This window comes from Dermacentor albipictus, chromosome 10 (assembly GCF_038994185.2).
Source record: "Dermacentor albipictus isolate Rhodes 1998 colony chromosome 10, USDA_Dalb.pri_finalv2, whole genome shotgun sequence".
In the NCBI taxonomy this organism is placed as follows: domain Eukaryota; kingdom Metazoa; phylum Arthropoda; class Arachnida; order Ixodida; family Ixodidae; genus Dermacentor; species Dermacentor albipictus.
Genome location: NC_091830.1, coordinates 29131579 through 29152558, shown reverse-complemented (window position 1 = coordinate 29152558; position 20980 = coordinate 29131579). Strand labels below are relative to the sequence as shown.

At 46.0% G+C, this 20980-nt stretch overlaps 1 protein-coding gene across 1 annotated transcript in view; it reads right to left on the bottom strand.

Moving 5' to 3' along the window:
- The window catches only part of LOC139050598 (lipase member N-like), a 90386-nt gene extending 70914 nt beyond the window's left edge, over window positions 1-19472 (bottom strand). Inside the window, exons 1-3 of the mRNA XM_070527166.1 lie at window positions 19022-19472; window positions 8506-8621; window positions 6526-6748 (exon numbers count right to left, since the gene is read on the bottom strand). Of these exons, the coding sequence (XP_070383267.1) occupies window positions 6526-6748; window positions 8506-8613 (331 nt within the window). The 5' untranslated portion in view covers window positions 8614-8621; window positions 19022-19472. The remainder of the gene's footprint in view (window positions 1-6525; window positions 6749-8505; window positions 8622-19021) is intronic.
- Window positions 19473-20980: the final 1508 nt, after the last annotated feature.

The following is a 20980-nucleotide window of genomic DNA, read 5'->3' as shown; positions in this document are numbered from 1 at the left end:
CGTTAGCATTGAATCATTGCAGCGGCACAACGTGATGTCGCTCTCGAAACGACTTACGTATGAGGTGTCTACTGCAGCTGAAGTCCTTCTTTTGCGGCTTTTTTAAGAACACTCGGCGCCATTTATCGCAGCTATCGCGAGATCTCCGCGTGGACTCCAAGATACATGGCGCACCCTCGCGTACGTGCTCAGAATCACGCGATGCGAGGTCTTGGATCATCTATCGCGTTGCCTTCTGGATACGATGCGCTATGTAATGGCACCACCCGAAAGCCCGCGCTTAGCCTGCGAGACGAATACCGTGGCACGTCCGAGCCTGTGAACGTTGAGAATCGTTCCGTCACTTGCTGCACACTCTGTCACATATACTCAGTGACTCTAGATAGCCAGAGTTTTATTGAAGAGGAGCACATTCCCAGCACACTCCTAGCGCAGCTCGCTAAGGCGTTGAAGGAAAAGGCGTTCAGTTGAAGGATGCGCCTACCCAGAGCATTTCTGGCACACCCTGCTAATGCGTCGAGTTGCTGTCCTTGAGGTACCGTTGTGAAGCGGGTTCAATTCTGCTCAGCATCGGAAAGAAAACTGATGGATCTTTTTCGTCATTGTAGAGCGGTATATTCATAATGACACATATCTAGATACCAAAGCTGGCACCAAAGACAATTATTGGAAAATTTTATTAATGGTGATGAAGATTTCCTTCTACCTCTTTTTTATTTTTGATCAAAAAGGTTGACTGAAGACTAGCCCAGACCGAGTGGCACATACACAGCGAATCCAAGTCGGTGTCACAGTGTTTATTCCAACAGCGATACCTATCCAGTTCCACATCTTAAAGTGTCCGATGTCGGCGTGAAAGAGCAGTTGATGTTAATGAAGAGAAAGGAGGAGAGGTAGGTCTGGAGAGCGTGTTTGTAGCTTGCTACTCCTCACTGGGGAAAAGGCAAGTGGGAAATACAGGGAAATGTAGGTGTCTGGTGATAATGTTATGGTACAATGAGCTACTATGTACACTTTGTCCAATACGCTGTATGCGCGATGTGCGCTGTAGACACAATACACGCAAGAGTAATCTATCTTGTCCACACAAAAAAATATCGCGCAAACAAATTTCGCACTGTCTGCACGTCTCACAAATTCTATAGACGATAAAGAGGTTCGTTGAAGAGCTGCACAGACATGCACATTGTCACATCATGAGTGACCCAAGTTGGTCCGAAATCTGCACACGAATGCTGTTACTTCAGCTCAGTGGTCCGATGCGCAACGCATTACACCACGAACTACCCAGCGAGAAAAATAGTGTGTAGGGCAGTCAGATGCGAAGAACGAAGCACAGACAGTCATACATACACAGGTCCCGAAAGATGCGTGAATTGCCCTAAGGATGCTAAAGAAATAATTGCTACGCTATGCATCCCCTGATATGCTTCGCGTTTTAACGCCAAAACCTTCTTTAGGTACTCTGGTTATTTCGTCTGGTTGGACGTTACGCCACAATAAACAGTCACGCATATGCAGTGATGCAAGTTGTCGACCAGCGTGTGCCACTAGGTATGTGGTGGCTGCTGCCTCTCCGAGTTGACATTGCCACTGGGTATGTGCGCCAATGGTAATCATGCCGCTGGATGCTGCATGACATAGTGGACAACTTGGGCCACTCTGTATGTGCCATTGAATATGTGTCCAAGCAGACAACTTCGACACTACGCATGTGACATTGGTATGTGCCCATTCTTGTCCGATCCCCCAGAATGAATGTGCCAAGGAGACACGACGGGTATGCACCCTTAAATGCATCAAGCGATTGCGTCCCAAACACAAGCGAAACATCCGCGTCGATCGGGTCTTTTGATGAATCGCTATGGCAACTTCATTGCCATGGCGATTGTGGTGCCGTGATTCTTATTGAGATCTCCCTTTCTTGTGTTTGCTGATCTCTACATTCTGTCTATGCTGTATCGTAATTCACGGATGGTTTCGGCATATCCAGAAGCTTAAAAAAGAAGGCTATCATATCACTTTGAGAATCATCTGCGATCGTTTCAGCCCCGATGTTTTTATTCACATGCTACGCTTCCGATCACCGAAGCCTCTTGTGGTTTTAGGCGAACTGTAACATTTTCATTCATCGTGACACATCATTACCAGGGTAATCCCCTTCCCCATTCATCATAATGCCACATGCGCTTATTTCGGTCGGTATCTGTTTCTTTGCGCAGGACCTTTTCCAACTCGTTTGAACGCGTAGCGTTGATAGTGCCTTGGAGAAGCATTCGATTAACCCGTTGCGTTGAGTTCATATGTTTCAAATATGTTTCAAACCAGAAATAAATTGCGCTGCATTTGTGTTCGCGTTGCACCCTTGTTTTTGCCCCATATGCCCAAGCATATTTGCGAGGGCATCCTGTTGCAGTAGACGAGTTAAGAAGTAAAACAAAAACTGATATTTTGTTGAGAGATCTTGTTGAGAGAACCAAATGAGGCGCATGAAAAATGAAACAGATTCGCTCGCCCAGAACATATGCATTATAATGTTTAATTGGTGAGCTAGGCTTACATTATACGTACCTTGATCACAAATTACTGCCTTGACAATAATTTTGACGGCTTTAATTCGCCTGATAATTGAGTTGAGTAAGTTGTCCATAGCGCTTGCCGATATCAATGTGTGTCCTACTGTAAACACGACTGGTTGACTATTTGACCATGATCGTTAATGACCATTTCATGCCATCATCATCATCATTTCATGCCATCAAATCCATGAACAATATCCTGACACACATCATAAGACAAGTTATTTTTTAAGGCTGTTTCATCAAAAATTAGGGTGCACACTCGATCGCGAGCATTCTATGCCTGAGTGCTAGCTGAAATACGCGGTATAATTCCAGCAATCACGAATGGTGAGATCTTAATGTTACTGAACCACCGCCTCAGAGACCGCTGTGTAGACAGAGAGAAAATTGGTACCAAAGAACGGTATGCTCGTGGTCCGCCAATATTCAAATGCAAAGCAAGCTTCTTAAGCCAAACAGGAAAGCGTTTGCCTTTGCTCCTGTGCTGCAACCGCATGTTTGTACACAGAAGCCTAAAAACCACCTGTGTCACATATGAACGGGTAATGCCTAGTTTCTTTCAATATATGGTGGTAGCTTGCGCTGGTTCTTCCGCAACCGTGTGACAGTCCGCCGGCAGCTTGCTACCATAGACTCGAGTCGTACGATGGTCCTCCTAAATTTCTCTGACGGAGAGCCCTTTGCTGCAGTGTAGCAAGCAACTGTAACAGACAAACATTATACATGCATTAATAAAGCCACTGTACAAGTACTTAATACAATACTAATTTAATGGTTACCTCATACTGAAGAGTTCAATAAGAGGTTGCAAAACACTTACATTTAAACACATACGATCATTATGATTCACAGACAGTGTTCCTAAATAGAGACACCATGAAAACAATTAACACTATATGAAAATTCCTTCATGTCTAAGCCGTACATATTAACTCATGAAGGTGCTTGAGTAAATAGTAAGAAAATCAAACAATATAATGATTGATTTGACTATTCTTCAAACTTCCTATTAGCGCAACGAACCAAATAATAACAGCCACTATCTTACAGAGAGAGAAAGAGGAATGTTTAATGATAGGAAAAGCAGAGAAGTCGGCCTGAAGTACATTCCTCTAGTCAGCTACTCTACAAATCTATTTGCTAGCATTACTTGAACCAAACACTTACCAGGAAATTCTCCTACTGAGCTTGCGGCTTAATCAATAAAGCTGCTGGCGCTTGGTGGAGACGCCGGACACGTCACCTACCCAAACATAAAGTACAAATTAATTAACCCCGCTGGCAGACAAGATGATCCTACAGGTAATATGCTGCAGTGGAAGCATTTTGCGCAGAATCTTATGCGTCACATGCATTCCCCGAGCTACAATGCTAACGAGAACACGCCTGGCACAATTTTGCGGTACTTCCCTCACACTGCATATATATAGGTGACTGTACAAAGCAACGGTAGATGGCGCGTTGGCAAATATTTGCTAACTCGTAGCGCAAGACAACCAAATCCAAAACATCAACACTTACCACCATGTTCTTCAAATGAAGTACACATTGCGTAGCTTTCTAGATGTTAGGCCATGTGTTTATAGATTTCGTTGTACAGAAATCGCCCTATGCATTTACAAAGGTCATGCTTCTGCAGAAAAGCATTTATTAAAGCTCCGTCAATTAGTGATACGAGAAGTAGCGTGAGAAATTGTGCCCCAGTTCCTCTCAATCAGACGATATTTTCACGTATGGATTGATTCATAGAAAAATACATATGAAAGAAATTGCGTCACAAGAAGAATCGCCCTCAAACATTTTGTACTTTTCGAGGGTACGACAATGTCATCAGCAATGCCAGTTAGGTATAGCATTGCGTAAAGATTGCACTTTGACCTTGCAATTACCGCGCATGTACAGTGCGAAGGCTCATGAAGATAGTGCTGAAACTTTCCATTTGTGTGCCTGAATTGCCTGTTGGCACGGCCCTCTTAGTGAGCCACGTCCGCCCTGCGTCCATGAAATCTTGTGCAGTAAAATTGTCGCTGCAAATCCTGTGCGATGTGCACAACACGTTGACTGGCTTTTCCATAAGGTCGGCCCTTCGGGTGTGTGTCACCCATGCCGTCGACCTGCGCACATGTTTTAAAACAGCTCGTCATATCGCTCAAACAGTGAGCATTAAATGTTTCATGACAGCCCAACGTGATTGTTTGCATGCATGATTCATCAGGCATTTAGGAACTGGTAGATTATTCTGAATGACACGAATTGTACACTGTTCTTGTAATTACCGAACAGATGTGGTGAGCTGCACCATCTTTGGCTCGGAATCATACGATATTTCATATAGCAAATTTTTTATTAAAAATTGTCAATAAATAGAAGCACATGTAACTGACATGCGCAAGGGTTATACTGCTCATACACAAAAAAGTGGATTTGCTGCAACATGAAAATACACACCACTTTTCAGACTCCCAAAATGATTCGTTATGCCTGTCACCGGATTGCTTTGACTCAATAAAGGTTATAATCGTGTGGAAGTGCTCTAGATAGCTAGGTATTTTCATTAAATCAGGAGGAACAATGAGCTGATAACTCGTAACAAAACAAACCTGCTGTCTCATGGGATGCGAAAAAAGCAGGTTCTGAGCTTCTTTCGCGTTCTTCCGTTGTTTGCGCACCACAGTACACAACAGTAGTGGCCGTACGAACTTCTTCAGGTGGCCATCTGTTTAAAAACGTAAATTACAAGCATGTGTCATTCTGTTATAAACTGCTTGAGGAGGAGACACTTGCGAAAGCGGGGAACGCCCGAGATTACGTACAAGGGCAATTAGCTTTGACAAAGTTTTAGCATTTCAGCCTTTTATTATAAAAAATAAATTACAATATTGCTGGGGTCAGAGAAAGCGTCACGAGCTTCACCCACTAAACTTCAGTTCACGTGCAACTAACTGCGTCACACGGTCGACCTACTCTTCCCTAACTAAGTACCCTAAAAAGTAACAAAATTAGTTGCAATAACGTTGGGGGCCAGAGAAAGCGCCAAAACTTGTCCCATTAGGATTCAGTGCACACGAAACTGCGTCACAACGCCGAGCTGGTTTTGGTTAACTGCGTCGAAAGCCGGGTGAGGCGAGCGTGCCCAAGAACGACCGAAATAAACTACCATAATGTTGGGGCTCATAGAAAGCGTAGCAAATGCCCCTGCAGTACGAGGCATTCACTCAAATTAACTGCACCAAGCCGGCCGAGCTGTCTTTCGCTAACGGCGTCACTAGGTTCGGTTTTGCGCAGCAAGCCTAAATTTGCTTGAGATGTGTCGCAGACTGTCAAATGAAATTTCTCACCTTGCCGTATTCCAATAGGTCCCGTGGTGTCGCGTCGAAATGCAAAAGGGGACGCAAGAAAACGCCGGGAGTCCAACCAACAGGGCACATCCAAAAGGGACGGGTCACCGAACAGGCGAACTTCACATGCGAAGCCGGCCTCGCTGGTTTCGGTGGCATGTCTGGCGTATGACGCATGCATATGGCGCGGCTGACGTGCCACTAGCTTGTTGCTAGGTAAGGCAAGAAAAATAAGTCGCTAAGCATGATTTCATTTACACGCAAAACGTTTTAGTTAAATCGATAAAGAATAAAAATAAAACGTTCTGTGCGAGTTAATTTCACATTCCTTTTTTTCCGATGCTCGCGTCAACTAACGGATGGGATTAACACGAGGCATGACGTGTTTCTAGTTGCCAGTTTTCGCCGAGCGTCCCCTTTGTTTCTTTCGCTATGCTAGTATGCTTTCTCTATGCGCCGAACAGTGCTTTTCAGAAGTTCTCTTACGGGCGCAAGTTTGCCTAAATAAAGTCCTATTTACTTCCCATGTCGCCTCGTACCTGTGCCTACGGACAAAATCCGGCACTTCAGCGTGACTCACGCAATATAAGCAAGCCGTCACTTGCCTGGGCTCTGCCAGGGAAAGTTGAGGAAGTAAAGGTCCGATGCGGTGAAGACAGCAGGCACTAACAGCACGGGGTGGCGTATTGATGTCCCGTTTCCTCGGTCTGGTTTGGAGACGTTTTCATGGATACCGTATGGCACCCTGTCCACTTGGAGTATGTAGCCATCCTCTGTTGTTGCATAGGTCGTCTCGCAGGGGTAGCCTTGATATTCTACTAACTCGCACTGCGGTGTGGTGCAAGTGAGAATGAAGAGATTTTATTTATAGCAGTGCGCTAAGACGTTTGCGCATAGAACATCTGGGATTTCAAAATTACTCGCTTGATTAGCTTTATTAATCACTATTTCTTTAAGAACACTTTAGCACCCGCCTCGGTGTATTAACGGCTGTGGTGTTGCGCTGCGAAGCACGAGGTGGCGAAATCCAATCTAGGCCACGGCAGCCGCATTTCGACGAAGGGGAAATACAAATACTCTCGAGTCCCGTGCATTGGGGCCATGTTAAACATACCGTCGTGGTGAAAATAATTCCGGAGTCCCTCATTACAGCGTGCCTCATAACTAAATCGTGGTTTTGGCACGAACAATCCCCGAATTCAAATCAATAAGACCACATCAGGAGGAACACGTTTGCCAAAACACTCAATTAGACCTGTTATGTGCAGGCTCATTATGCCTTATACCAGTATATTCTGCACTGCGGTTGATATCAATCCTTGTCATTAGTATACGTTTGCGTCACCTGGTTCCCTTCTGTTATTAAAGGCAATGGTACGGGTCGCAAACCTTAACGAACTTCATAAGTCGCGATTGGGTAGTACAAGTGCTGCCAACTTCAGCAAGGACAAGAGCAATCAACACTCCTTGTCTTCCTCTGTTATGCCATCCGTTCCTGTTGTGTCTTGTTACGCTTACAGGGTTTGGCCTGACTGCTTATATATTCCTTTATTCTAAGAGATCGTAAGTTTTCCAGGCACAGACGAAAAACGACGAACTGGGGAAAGGGACCAAAGGCTGGGTGTTATTTCGATAGCTGGGCAAATATTCTTCCCAAACGTGGCGACGTTTTCATTAACGTGTCACCATTATGTCCATTAGGTTGTTTGCCTCGATAACGTCCCGTGATGCCTTTTGGTAACGGCGTTAATATAACCCTAGGCAGCTAAACCATGGGATGTCTCTCCCCTAATCACGTGAAACAAACCAGCCAAGAATTAATTTTGGTCAACTGCCATGGACGGTTAAGCGACAACAAATACACATGCCCCAATGCTCATCTTCCCGCACATTTTGGTAATACTTAGGTTACCCTCAACGTCCCTGAATTAGCCGGGCAGAACTCGGTGGAGTCAATGCAGTGGAAATTGAAGTAGACTCAAAGAGAAGATGCAGGCACAGCCAGCAATATACAACTGGAAATTGCATACCACAGGGATACCAGGGCTACAAGGGGCAAGAACCATACCAAAGAGCATTGATACAAGGCACGCATGCCGCGCATTCTTTAAGCTGTTTCATTTATATTTCGTAATAATAAGCAAACCAAAATATAAACTTAAGATAAATAGGTGGTTCAGTAGGCCAAAATCACGATGTGAATGTGAGGCACGCCTTATTGGGATACTCCGAATTATTTTGGCCACCTGGGCTTCTTTCAGGCACCCATCGAGTACGCCAGCGTTTCTGCATTTCTGCCCATTAAAATGCGGCTACCACAGTAGGATTCGAACAAGTTACCTCGAACTCAGCAGCACAACACCAAAGGCATTGGGCAACCATGACCGGTGCAAAATGAAATCGGAGCGTGTCCCAACGAAGTGAGTTACATGCACCACACATGCGTATATCTAGACATTCCTTTATTGTTTTCATGGAAATTTGTTGCCTAGGCTGCCACATTACAAGACGTGGGCTATCGCTTTTGAGAGAACGCATTTCCGCCCTAAACAGGACGGCAAGTATAGGCGTTGAAAGGTTCTCACCGGTGTTAGTCGAGCTTCCAACTCTAAGTCTTCGCTAACGGCAGGAAGAATGTCCGTTGCCTGGCTTACGACCACAAAGAGCCACGTGAATGTTCTGGGCAAGCTCATGATTTTCGCTGAAATGGTTAAAGATACTGAGCCCCCCTTCATGCGCATTCACTGAACACTAACTTGACTACAGATGAGGTTAGACCGTCGCGAATACAACAGACACAACAAAATAATAACTACAGACGAGCGCTGGATACCGACCGCAAGTTGACTTGACGTTCATCAGCCATTTTATACCTTTCCCAGTGTGGGAATGCGTACACCAGTCACATATACAGCAGCAAAATCATCAAAGTCAGCAAATTATTGCGGCGTTAAACCTGAAATCATATTATCAAGCAGCTAGCCCTTTTCAAGGTGTCACTAACTTATTCGACCTTATTTTCAACTGCCAACTCAGCCGGCGTGAACACCTGTGCAAGGTGCGCTGGTTTGTTTGTAATGGCTGTTTTTGTTTTAACACTCAGCGACAAACACGTCGGCAATACAATTTCACTGGCGGAAATGATGCAAAAGATCAACAAGAAATGGTGGACTATAGTTCTGATCACACGTGTCGAACAGGTTTCCTTATCGGTTTCTAGAGCTGGTGCTGGGTTTCCAGCCCCGCTCTAAAAAAGTCATATACAACGGGGCATACACGCACTAGCATTGCATACAGTTGGCGCTCCACAAATATTGTATCGGTTCATGCCGCAGCCAGAGAGATTCATGGTGTAACAATTTAGCCTTTCTTTACGGACACATGAAAATTGTAGTGGTGTGTTCTGTGAATTATAGGTGCCAAAGAGAGATAGAGGGGAAACAATTGAAGCGAAAGGCAGTGAGTTCAAGTTTAAAGGTCCGCTTGGCTACTCTGCACGGGGGTATGGGATAAAGGCCGTAAAGGTCAGAAAAAAGATAAAATAAAAATAAGAAACAAAGCACGCTTTCACACTTCTATCGATTTCGACCAGTCCCGTTTCTTTTAAAGAGCTCACAATCAGTTTTAAAGTAATTCGGGCGTACATGTGCGTACTCCTACATCATCGAACACTCGACGAGACGGACAACCGTGCCCTAACGGAAGCCAGAAATTTTGGACCCTGGTCTTGGCCGATGTCGCTGCCAATGTAAACCTGAAGCAGACACACGAGCAAATATTTAACTCGTGCACATGCTTCCGGGTGCGCTTAGTGCGGGTCACCGCTGCGGCCACCATGATTCAATAGTTAACTTCAGTGGTTTCCATTGGCTTTTGACGTGCATGTTAACTTTAGTTGCGTCATGTGCGCATACGTTTGCTTCGATAGGAGACCTGAAGCTGGAAGTAGGTCTTTCACCAGTACCTAACACTCATCGCTCACAACTGGCATGATAACTTTTTCTTGCTCATAGCACCCATCATTTGTCATCGACATAATGTTATTACACACACATTATTACACAGTTGCTTGTCCACCGTCAACTAAATAAAGCAGCTTCTGTATATTTGTTGAAATTCTGTGGGGCGTTATAAGTGATGTGTACACAAAGCTCGATAGGCATTGGTTAACTGCGGCTTTCGCAATGATTTGCGCACCCCAGGACTCCAGATTGCGTGATTACAAGCAGCGGGAAATGCTGTGAGCTGCACCGGAATATCTGCTACTGCCACCAAAATCGCATTGAGTCAACATCAAAACAATACGACCAGAGTGCTCATTAAGCAAAATCTGTGCGGATGAATTACAGCATTTGTAAAAAAAATCCTGAAATGTTCAAAAGCGTTATATGCGGGTGAGGTGTGCAATGAGCGAGTCACATGCTGGAAGCATATTAACGTAAGTACCATAATTTCAGAAGCCGAAATACTTAACAGCTGCAAGGAAACACCCGGGCTGGAAATTTCGCCGTGATTCTTTAGGGTCCCACTGGTTTGCTGTCTTTCACTTATTATTTACGAAAATAGCAGCTGAGAATGCCTGCCACGCTTTCTCGAAACCGTTTTACTCGAGTTAGCAATTATGCCAACACTAGAGGCCGCCACCATCGCCGTGCTCTTACGCTATGGACGGTACATGCGCCCAGGGTCGCGCTTGTGCGTTTGGCTGCGAAACCAGCGAAGCCGCGCCACGTTGATTTCGGTAGGCTCGCCGGCTGCATGACCCCGGGCATGGTATACCGCTGCTGGCATCAGCGTTGTGCGCAAGTGCATTGTCCTCCCGGCTGAGCAGCTGTGCGCATGACATATCGCGGTTAGGCTGGGTAGAATATGGAGGTGCTGCACGCATTGGGGGCTGGCTGTTGGCTGCGCAAATCGCAGGGCCTGACGCGGTGTGCAGGTGTCGGCCTCGGTGCGTGGGAGCAGACTGCCAAAGCTGCTACTCGAACATTCATGCGTACTGTTCTCTCTTATCTTTATTTTTACAGCAATGCTGTGAATGCAACTGGAAAAGGCCGTAAAACGTTATCTACGGGCTTCCGCGGCGTCCTCAAACAGCGAGATCATTCAACGAGATCATACAAACAGGCTTATCCCTCAAGAGAAAAGTATATAATAGCTGTGTCTTACCTGTACTCACCTACGGGGCAGAAACCTGGAGGCTTACGAAAAGGGTTCTACTTAAATTGAGGACGACGCAACGAGCTATGGAAAGAAGAATGATAGGTTTAACGTTAAGGGATAAGAAAAGAGCAGATTGGGTGAGGGAACAAACGCGAGTTAATGACATCTTAGTTGAAATCAAGAAAAATAAATGGGCATGGGCAGGACATGTAATGAGGAGGGAAGATAACCGATGGTCATTAAGGGTTACGGACTGGATCCCAAGGGAAGGGAAGCGTAGCAAGGGGCGGCAGAAAGTTAGGTGGGCGGATGAGATTAAGAAGTTTGCAGGGACGTCATGGCCACAATTAGTACATGACCGGGGTTGTTGGAGAAGTATGGGAGAGGCCTTTGCCCTGCAGTGGGCGTAACCAGGCTGATGATGATGATGATGATGATGATGATGATGATGATGATGATACAAACAGGGAATGGCAGCGCTTGCAAGGGATGAAGTGCGCCGGACAATACTCGGCCCGCTGCCCCGTAGGACTAACGCGCGTATTCTTAAACCACCGTCGACTCGTAGTTCTTGCTCCGCTTCACCGAGTTGATTTAGCCGCCACCCTCCCGACTGACGAAGACGCCACGATTTTCGTGATTAGGCGCGAAGTGTCAACGAACCGCACTGAGACTTTAGTCCAGGGGCGGCGCGGTCATCAACTCTCACGAGCCGACCTCTTGCGTCGAGTGCTGGAACGTTCTAGAACGTGGAAGTTGCCAGCAGTTCTTTGTTTCGAGGGACTGAGTGCCATAATGTGGGTAACATGTACCGAAATTACAGAGTGTGAAGCTAAGCTACTGCCTAGCCTGCAGATTATTAACACAAGTGGTAATACAAGAACATTAATACAAGTGCAAGTTTAATACGAACCACGCAGGAAGCTTCCCCAATGTCCTGAAAGAACGGAGCGTATCACAATATTAAAATTTCAAGAGAACGGGGCGCGTTTTATGCGTGATCCGTGTGAATTGAGACGAAGTTAATTACTCACTTTGTGGAAAATAACTGGTTCCATTTTCAGCCCTGTGCGTCTTACAGCCGTTATCCAAACGTTTTCCGGAGTTCTAAAAGAGCTTAACATGACAGCAACTTCATATAAGATGAAAATGGGGCGCAAGTTTAATCACTGCAGATTTTTTTCTTTTTTTTTTTTTGCTGCCCAAACAAACGCAAACACACTGAAATGAACTCATGCGCCGCCGCACACCACGCTGTGAGCCACAGCGCCGGGTTTTCCCCTTGCGGCGTAAGTGCAAAAACGAGCCAGCTTCGCCAGTGGAAACGCGCCATGCCTCTGACAACTTCTCATTCTAGCCATCACAACATGGTGCCCGAGCTGAACGGATAATAGACAAGGTAAATGCGCCTGGTAACAAAGCTTCCATAGAAGCCCATACGTTCGAAACATGACGTTTCGTCGGCGATTCATTGGGCTTAGCGCCAGCTGTGTGAAATGGCAACCCTTCCGGCAGAAGAAAAAACAATGTGACGCCATATCCGCTAAAAAAACACAAATGACGTCATCTTTTTCTCAAAGGCGCGAAATTTGATTTGGTGTCCCGCCATTAGAGCTGTATATTCAAATGTCCCGCCGTTCGACTTGATAAGCGTTTGGAGCTTTCAGGACGGAAATCGCTTCAAGAAAAGGACAGTCGTACGGGTGTCGAAATCACACCCCTGAACAGAACATACTTTCCTTGGAGGCCGACAAAAGCTTTAGGTGCAGAGTGCTGGTTCTATCGTCGGACGTCAAGGCCGTTGGCGTGCGTAGCCACACGAAAACAAGTAAAGTAAGGAATTATCTGGCAGTCGCAACTCCCTACTTTTGAGTGAACAGGCTGAGAGAATATGAAGCTACCCGCGCCACCAAATTCAGACAAACGTCGACAAGCAAAACGGCACAACGTGTGAGGTAAGCGTATTATAACAGGCGAACTTTACGAACGCGCCTCTCTGCACACTTCACGAGCTGCATTGCTTTGCAAGCGACAGCGACTTCAACCCTGCGCCGAAGCGCTCTCTTCAACCCTGTCTTACTATAGACGCTGAAAAAAAGGTATTCATTATTAATGAGAAAATAAATTGGAGTTGTGTTTTCTCTACTCATCACGCATATTAGAAATTGATTAAGAATTTTATTTCGTAGAAAGCATCTGTGTCTGGCTTTAATTAAAAGGACGCTTTTTTTTCTTTCCCAATGCTTGTTCCCTCCAAACATAGTCGCGCTTAAATCGATCCTCCCATAACCAACCTCGCTGATGTCGGTGACAATTTGTTCTGAACCGCTTTTCACCCGAAGCTTCGCGACCTATTTGGATCGACCTTGCAGTAAACTTCAAGATATCTCGCCGTTGCTTGCGTTTGAACAAGCGCATCGTTTTATCAAAGCCCTTCTATGGCACATGAATTGCTTCAAGCAATCGCGGAGGAGTCCGCACCTATGCTGTTGCCTATAGCACGACCAATGAAGACGGGTTGGTATGGGAACCTTCGTGCATTCCAGCAGTGCTTGAACAATGCCCGCGTCCGGTCTCAATATGTATGCGGAGAAGAGTGGTGGCTCATTCGATTACACTCGACGTGATTGGAATCAGCCTCAACCAATTCACATATGTTGCGCAACGACACCCGCAAGCGACACGTGCGGAGCTAACGCAACACCGGGATGGTTTCCGAAAGATTTTACTTGTATGACAACGTATGGTGCTGTTAACACATCCAGATGAAAATACCCCATCATGCCGCCGCACCCGACTCCAGCAGAATAGTACGCACTAGACACACACATACAGGCGCATCGCATACAGTGGCCTCATCGCAAATTTCGCATCTCATCATGGCGCAGCCCAATAGACTCATAGAGTATGGAGTTGGCGTTTCTTTACGGTCGCATAGATGTCGAAGAGTGGAATTCTGTTAAATAGCGGCGCCAAAACGAGACTGAAACGCACCTAAGGGCTAAGTTTGCTATAATCTTCACGCGATTCTGGGCTCGTTTTATGCGGTTCACCACTGCGCCCTCCCAGATACAGCAGTAAACATGCAGGCTTTTCGCGCGCTTTCGACGTGTATGTTAGCTTTTGCTGCATCGTGTCTGCATTCGTTTGTTACGACGGAAGACCTGAAGCTGGAAGCTCGTCTCCCACCTGTGAGTAAGGCTCAAAGCTGAAAACTATGGCATGACGTTTTTCTTTTTCAGGCATTCTCTATTTACCGGGTAGTTTGTATTAGACCAGGTGCGATTTAGTTGTAGTGGCGAGAAACCCAGTTACGTTGGCTACATGCCGATGAAAAACAGCAATACGAATGAAATGAGCTGAGTGTTCGGCACAGAGGGAGAGAAAAAGAAGCGATAAATGAAAGGCAGGGAGGTTAACCAGGACAGGTCGCGGTTGGCTACCCTACGCTGGGGGAAGGGGACATGGTATATCGCCGACGTGGTAACAGTTTTCTGCTCTATGTGCTCTGACGGTCGCTGCGTCCGTATCACGTGTTTCCAAAATAGAATATGCTTGAGCTCTTCTCGCCTCATCACACACCTCTTTCGGTGCCAGATTCATTGTTTTACGGCGGGAGGGCTTTATTACTCCTACTTCTGTTGTGTCTTCAAATTCATTGTTATGCTTTCTCGATGAGCATATGACCACATGCCTGGAGAAGGGAATCTTTGCCACTAGCGACCACATACATCTAGTATGCACTGTTTAAGGCACTGTGTCATCGCTATTTGCTTGCACACTCAGGTATTTTAAGCAAAAGGCCCAATTCGCCTGCACAGTAAAATTGCTGAAGCGCGAACAAGTCATTTTTAAGGATTGTCGATACCCACCCTCTCGTACTATGCAGTAAGCTCACTCTGCTTGTGAACTTGCTCAACACTGCACTTCTTTTATTTAAGGTCATGAGAGTTTTCGTAAATGAAGCTTAGAGTCAGGTAATCAACAGTTTATTTTTGCTTAAACTCACGGAGAACCAAACAAACGGTATGCGACAAACTGGCGGGTGTGCAAAGCGTTATATGAACAGAGGGGATGCAATGTGCGTCTGGTCAAAGTAAAATGCATACACCATAATCAGTTGCTCCACTGTATTTTGTTCGCATTCGTTTTTTTTTAATTTTTACGTGCTGATTTATTGCGGTACGAAAATTTGAAATATCTGAGCCAATCGGAGTCACTGTCATCACGGCAGGCTTTATACTCCAGTCTTAGCTTAGGAGGTGACGAAGATAGCGAGCTGCTCCACGTAGTGGCTGACTAGGAGAAATGAACCGATTGTCCGAAATTTCATTGTACTGAGCACTGCCTATCCACCCTCGTTTGAGATTTGTGAAAGAAATGCATTTTCGTATCGTGAATTTGTTTTCTCCATTTGTAGGGGTTTTTCACTGTTCCGCATTAATATTGCCATGCAGGGAAGAAAACCTTCTCGTGCATTCTTGTGCTTCTGGTGCAGGTACACGCACACCTCCTCAGTCATTACACATTCTTTCAGCAGTTGAAAGCAGATGACCACTTCTGATCAGGAGCCACCCTGAGAGAGCATTATATATTATAAAACGTCTAGTTAGCTGCGTCTGACAACCGAAAGCGAATGGTTATAAAGTACGCTGCAATGATGTTCTCCGCTCTAATTTTAACCACCTGTAGTTCCATAACGGGCACATCGTTAATCTAGAGATCGATGTTTTTGCAAAACAAAGGGGTTGCTTTAAATTATGCGTGTCAATAGCTTACTTTTGCAAGATGTATTTTCTCGAAGAGCGAAACTACACCTGCCGTTTCAAGGCGCATCAATTTCTGTCGGAGCAGTTTGTTCATTTGTGCAATCGGATTGGGGCATTTTACCCTTCCGTCAGGAAGCAGGGGGCAATGCAGCCGCTCATAGCAATGCAAAGTAAAAGTGAAGCTAAATATTGAGGCATATAACCTGTTTCTTAGTGATCACAGAGCAAACAATTCTTGTTTGAGAGGACACCAGCGGTAAGCTTTCCTTAGTTCTGAGAACCGAGAAGCACTACCTGATGTGACATTCCTGCTAATACAACAACGAGAGAAAATAGGCAGAAAAGTAGTAGTAGTCTTTATAAGCATTTTTTTGCAACACAGATAGCTACGTTAGGTGAAATCGCAATAACAATTACAGAAAGACGGCTAGAGGATATTTTTGTGAAGTCTAATAGAGAGAAGTTGAGCGGGGCTCATTGCCTAAGGCATGTGGAGCAGATGTTCCATAATATGTTGGAAGGAAACGATCAGATGTCTAGGACAGTAAACCTATCCGGAGCTGCGAATGGTTTGGTGTTGTGCAGAGATAAAGTGATTTGCAAGGCTAGGATGCAGCCGGCTCTTACGCCACAAGGGTAACAGATCCCTAAGAAAAGCCCATGTTCAGCTTTTCTGGACACGTACCAACTAGCGCCCCTAGTGGCCGTGGCACGAAGCTAGCGCGTTCCCATGAAACAAGCAGGTTTTTCGCGATCGATCATTGAAAAAGACAGGTGACGGACATGTTCTACAAGAGAATCCGCGCAAGACAAAGGTAGTGATCACGCTGTGGAAAGCTAGAATTTTGTTCCCAGAGCGGTTAAACATTCAGCAATGGAAGCCTATGGAAACTACGCAAATTTTATTTGATTTTCTAGACGAAAACGGCAGCTGTGATAAAACTATGGCTGCTATCGTAATATACGCTACGCCGTATGTAGTCCGGGGACTCGGCTTTTCATTGATGCCTTTCGCGACTCTCTGCGCATAGCGTACCGCTGTTCCCAAAAGCAATTTTTGAAACATACTCGTGGAAATTGACATGGTATCTTGATAAACCCAAACGTATCGTTCCGGTAATGTAGCAAGCGATGGCCGAGTGGTTTAACGAGGCGCACCTATCCTCCCGCGTCACGCTGGCAGCGGTTTAGTACCGTGATATTTTTTTTTAGTCGACATAGGACTTAGTTCCACATTCTCTCATTAGATGGCAGCAACACAAGACTCAAGATTTGGTTTTGGTTTTTCAGTGGTGCTCTTCAAATATATTTTCTATTTTTCCTTCCCAAAAGTAACCAATGTGTTACTGATTTATTACGTCATCAATTCTATAATCAGATTTGATTCCTTGGACAACATAACAATAAGCATGTGCATGTCTTCGTACTACGTTAAAGAAATAAAGAAAAGAACTACCGTGCCTTGTAGAATGGACATACTCAGGAATTCAGGAGATTGCATGTTTGCCATACTGTGGAACTTCACGACAATGCACGTGGGTAATTGGATGGGCCAAATCCTAGAAAACTGTATTTCAGTATGTACGCCAAGTATCAAAGCTTCAACTGAGTGAGCAGAGAGCGTAGTCCCTTCTGACATCGTATACATTTATTCCACTTAGTCAGAACAATGGCGGTGTGTTGAAGCTGTGTTTAGGTCAGGGATGGGCGGTTATGTCACACGACAGGCACAAAGGGTTTTGCACCTTCTCGGTAGACGGCACACAGACTTGAAGAAGCGCCAAATTTAAACCAGAAAGTGCTTTATTATAGCTGTAGTCTGAACGGTGATTGCAGAGCGAGTGTCCTTCAGTCTGTTTGCACGTGCATATCCTTGTGAGGCAGCAGGGAAGGAGAGAGTGTATATGCGTGTGTTAGCCTTGGGCGTGCGTGCGTGTGCGCTTGCGCAACGTGCATGTTTTTGTCGCCTTATTTGAAAGTGCGTGCGCATGAGTGCGTGTATGCTCGTGCGAGCATACGCACGTTTGCGTGTGCGTTCGTATATTTTTGTCCACATGTGCACGCGTGGGCACATGTAAATGTGTGTGCGGGCGGACATGTGTCTCTCTGTGTGTTCGTTTGTTTATATGTCCGTGCGCGTACGTGTGTGTCTGAGCAGGCGAAGGCGCTTCTGGATACCTGCTTTCACCTACTCTCGTGGACGAATGGGATATAGAGTTTCTTCAAACCCATATTTAAACCTGCGTGACCAGAACGAATGACACTGCATTCATAGTATTATATCTTTCTGAAAGCGAAGTCAACGCGGGAAAAGAAAGCGCGCGTGTCGTCAATATCGCTGCCCGAGATTTCATCACGACGGCACCGTCGGCATCGGCACGGCTCCGTGAGCAGCTACCTAGCTCTTCCCCTGTGTTATCTTCCTTGCCTCGACCCGTCGTGGTTGCTCAGTGGCTACGGTGTTAGGCTGCTGAGCACGAGGTCGCGGGATCGAATCCTGGCCACGGCGGCCGCATTTCGATGGGGGCGAAATGCGAAAACACCCGTGTACTTAGATTTAGGTGCATGTTAAACAACCCCAGGTGGTCAAAATTTCCGGAGTCCCCCACTACGGCGTGCCTCATAATCAGAAAGTGCTTTTGGCACGTAAAACCCCATATATTTTTCCTTGCCTCGGCGACAGCGCGTTGTCTTGATGCCAGCGACACGCCAAACCTGCACCATCATTGCGTCATTCATCGCTTCTGGCCCCAAGCAAACTTTCGGTGGCACACGTTTATAGCTATATTAACATTAAAACGTTAAACTGCTTGCCTTCGAAAAAAACGGGCAAGCTGGCACTCGGTCACGCGAGGCATGGAACAGCGAAGCTGGTCGATTAGGGCCACCACATTTAAACGCGGTAGACCCGCTGGCTTGGGCGGATAGCTGGAGCCGTTTGTCACGTTGAACTGTGGCGCCTCCTGACTTAAAACCGTTTCTCAACAGGTCGTACACGGCCGTATCTCGTTGTGGTCGCTGACCTCCGGGAAGACGTCTTGCAGTCCACACATGGCTTGTGCACATTTCTCGACAGACCGAACCGTGCTAAACGTCGATAGGTTCGAGTTAAACCAGACTGGATGGCACACTCGGCAGGAGTGTCCAAACTCAAGCGAGAGCAACTCACGTTGAAACCGAGCGTTCGCACCCCCGGTTGAAGCGGGAGCTCGGCGTCGCTCGTACTCGGCCTCCCGCACTGCAGGGTCTTGGCGTAATCGTCCATGCTTCGCAGCGATCCTGGCTCTCTCTCGACTGCCCTATGCTGGGTCTTCGCGCAATCGCCACCTCTTGGCCTCCGCCTCTCTGGCCAAGCAGGCCGGATCGGCCCGTCGTTGCAGTTGTTTCTCCCGCATCGCAGCAAGCCTAGCCTTTTCTTCAGCAGCCTCTTCTTCGGCAGCACGAACTTTCCTAGGCCGCCCCATGGCGTTAACTGACCGCGCCCCGCCGACCACATGCCGCGCGCTTTCATATCGTTTTCAAGGTCATGTTCATGCGCATTCGTAACCTCTCTGCACTGCGCATGCGCAGATCTCGGCGCGGCGGCGAGACCGGCCGCGCGCATGTGTCTCTGTGGGTGGGCGTCGGGGAGTTTTGTGATGCGCGGTCGATTTTACGCCGAGCATGAACAGCGAAGCTGCTCAAACAACTTCGATAAAAATGGAAAGCGGACTGGTCACGAGGAACATGCTCACGGAGCCACACCTTTGATGAAAATATCCCAAAACCCTAAGTGCGGTCAGGTTGGCATTACAGACGTGCTTTTTCTGCCTCAGTTACGCTTTTAGAGAGCGTTTAATTTCAAAATGTTTTTTGGATAACTTTACAGAAGGCAGCTTAATCGAAATTCCTTCGTTCGGCAAGGTAATCTAGGGCACAGGCTTCATACTACTCATTTGCTTTAGCCACGTAAGTTCAGTTATTAGATAGCGTATTAACGTCGCTTCGTTAATTACGCACACTTAACTTAATCCGTATGTAGATGCAACCAATCGAAACAGTCGACTGATAAAATGATGACACTAACATTTGTATTTAATATTTTGTTGTAGTTAAAAGCAGCCGGTTTATTGATGGTGCAGTGGGCTTCCTTTAAAGCATGTGGTAAAGCTTGGACAGGCTTTCTTGGCACAAATCATGTTCATGAGCTTAAGCGCACGTGCCCAACCGTGCACTTCTTCCTTTACAATGAGACAATGGGACAATATATGAGACAATGGGATCACTTTTCATTTCAAGGAATGAACACTAACAATTAAAGAAAAACAAAACACGTGGACTTTAACAAGTAGGGAAACCTAGATGCAAAAGACCAGGCGAGCCCCGTATCGTTTAACCTGGTGAAATATTGCTAAACAGAAGAATATGGAAAAGCCTCAAGTAGTAAAAGTGCAGACCAAAAAGAGAACACAGGCCTCTCAGTGGCATTTTCTGGTATTCATTATACGTGGAGACACTGCGCTCCATTCTCTCTAAGCTTACCCTCAATCCCCACCTTGTGAACTCCATGGCGTCGCATTTCGCTGCATTGATTACAAGACGCTTGATTGTTTCACTTATCAATCATTTGTTCTTCAATTTGCACCTCTCGGTCGTACAAAATAATGCGAAGTGAAATGATTTCTCTCCAGCATAATTCATCTTACCTCAAACTACCTTTGTGCACTGAAAAAAAAATTGTAACATTGACTTGACTGATTGGCTGAAGGTTTGGCAGAATGATGCTTAGGCGTTAAACTTGTGACAAAAATTGGAGGCTTTACTTCGGCTCGCTTCTAATCACCACTTCTAAACCATGTGTACATTGAAGAAAAGAGAGACATGTCTGATCCCGGCTGCGTTACAGGTATACAAAGCAAAGAACTTAGTGATGTATGACCACGGTGAAGGGGAGAACCACCGGAGATATGGCCAGGTAAGTAATCATGACATTAACGTGTCGGGTTGATTCGAGTAACTCCACCTTTCTTTATGTGTGTGTGTGTGCATGCAGTATAAATATCGGTGCAAGGCATTCTTACTTTTCATGATATCGCAAAATATCTGTGGGCACACACTTCCAGCGCATCCACTAAAACACCGGAGGGAA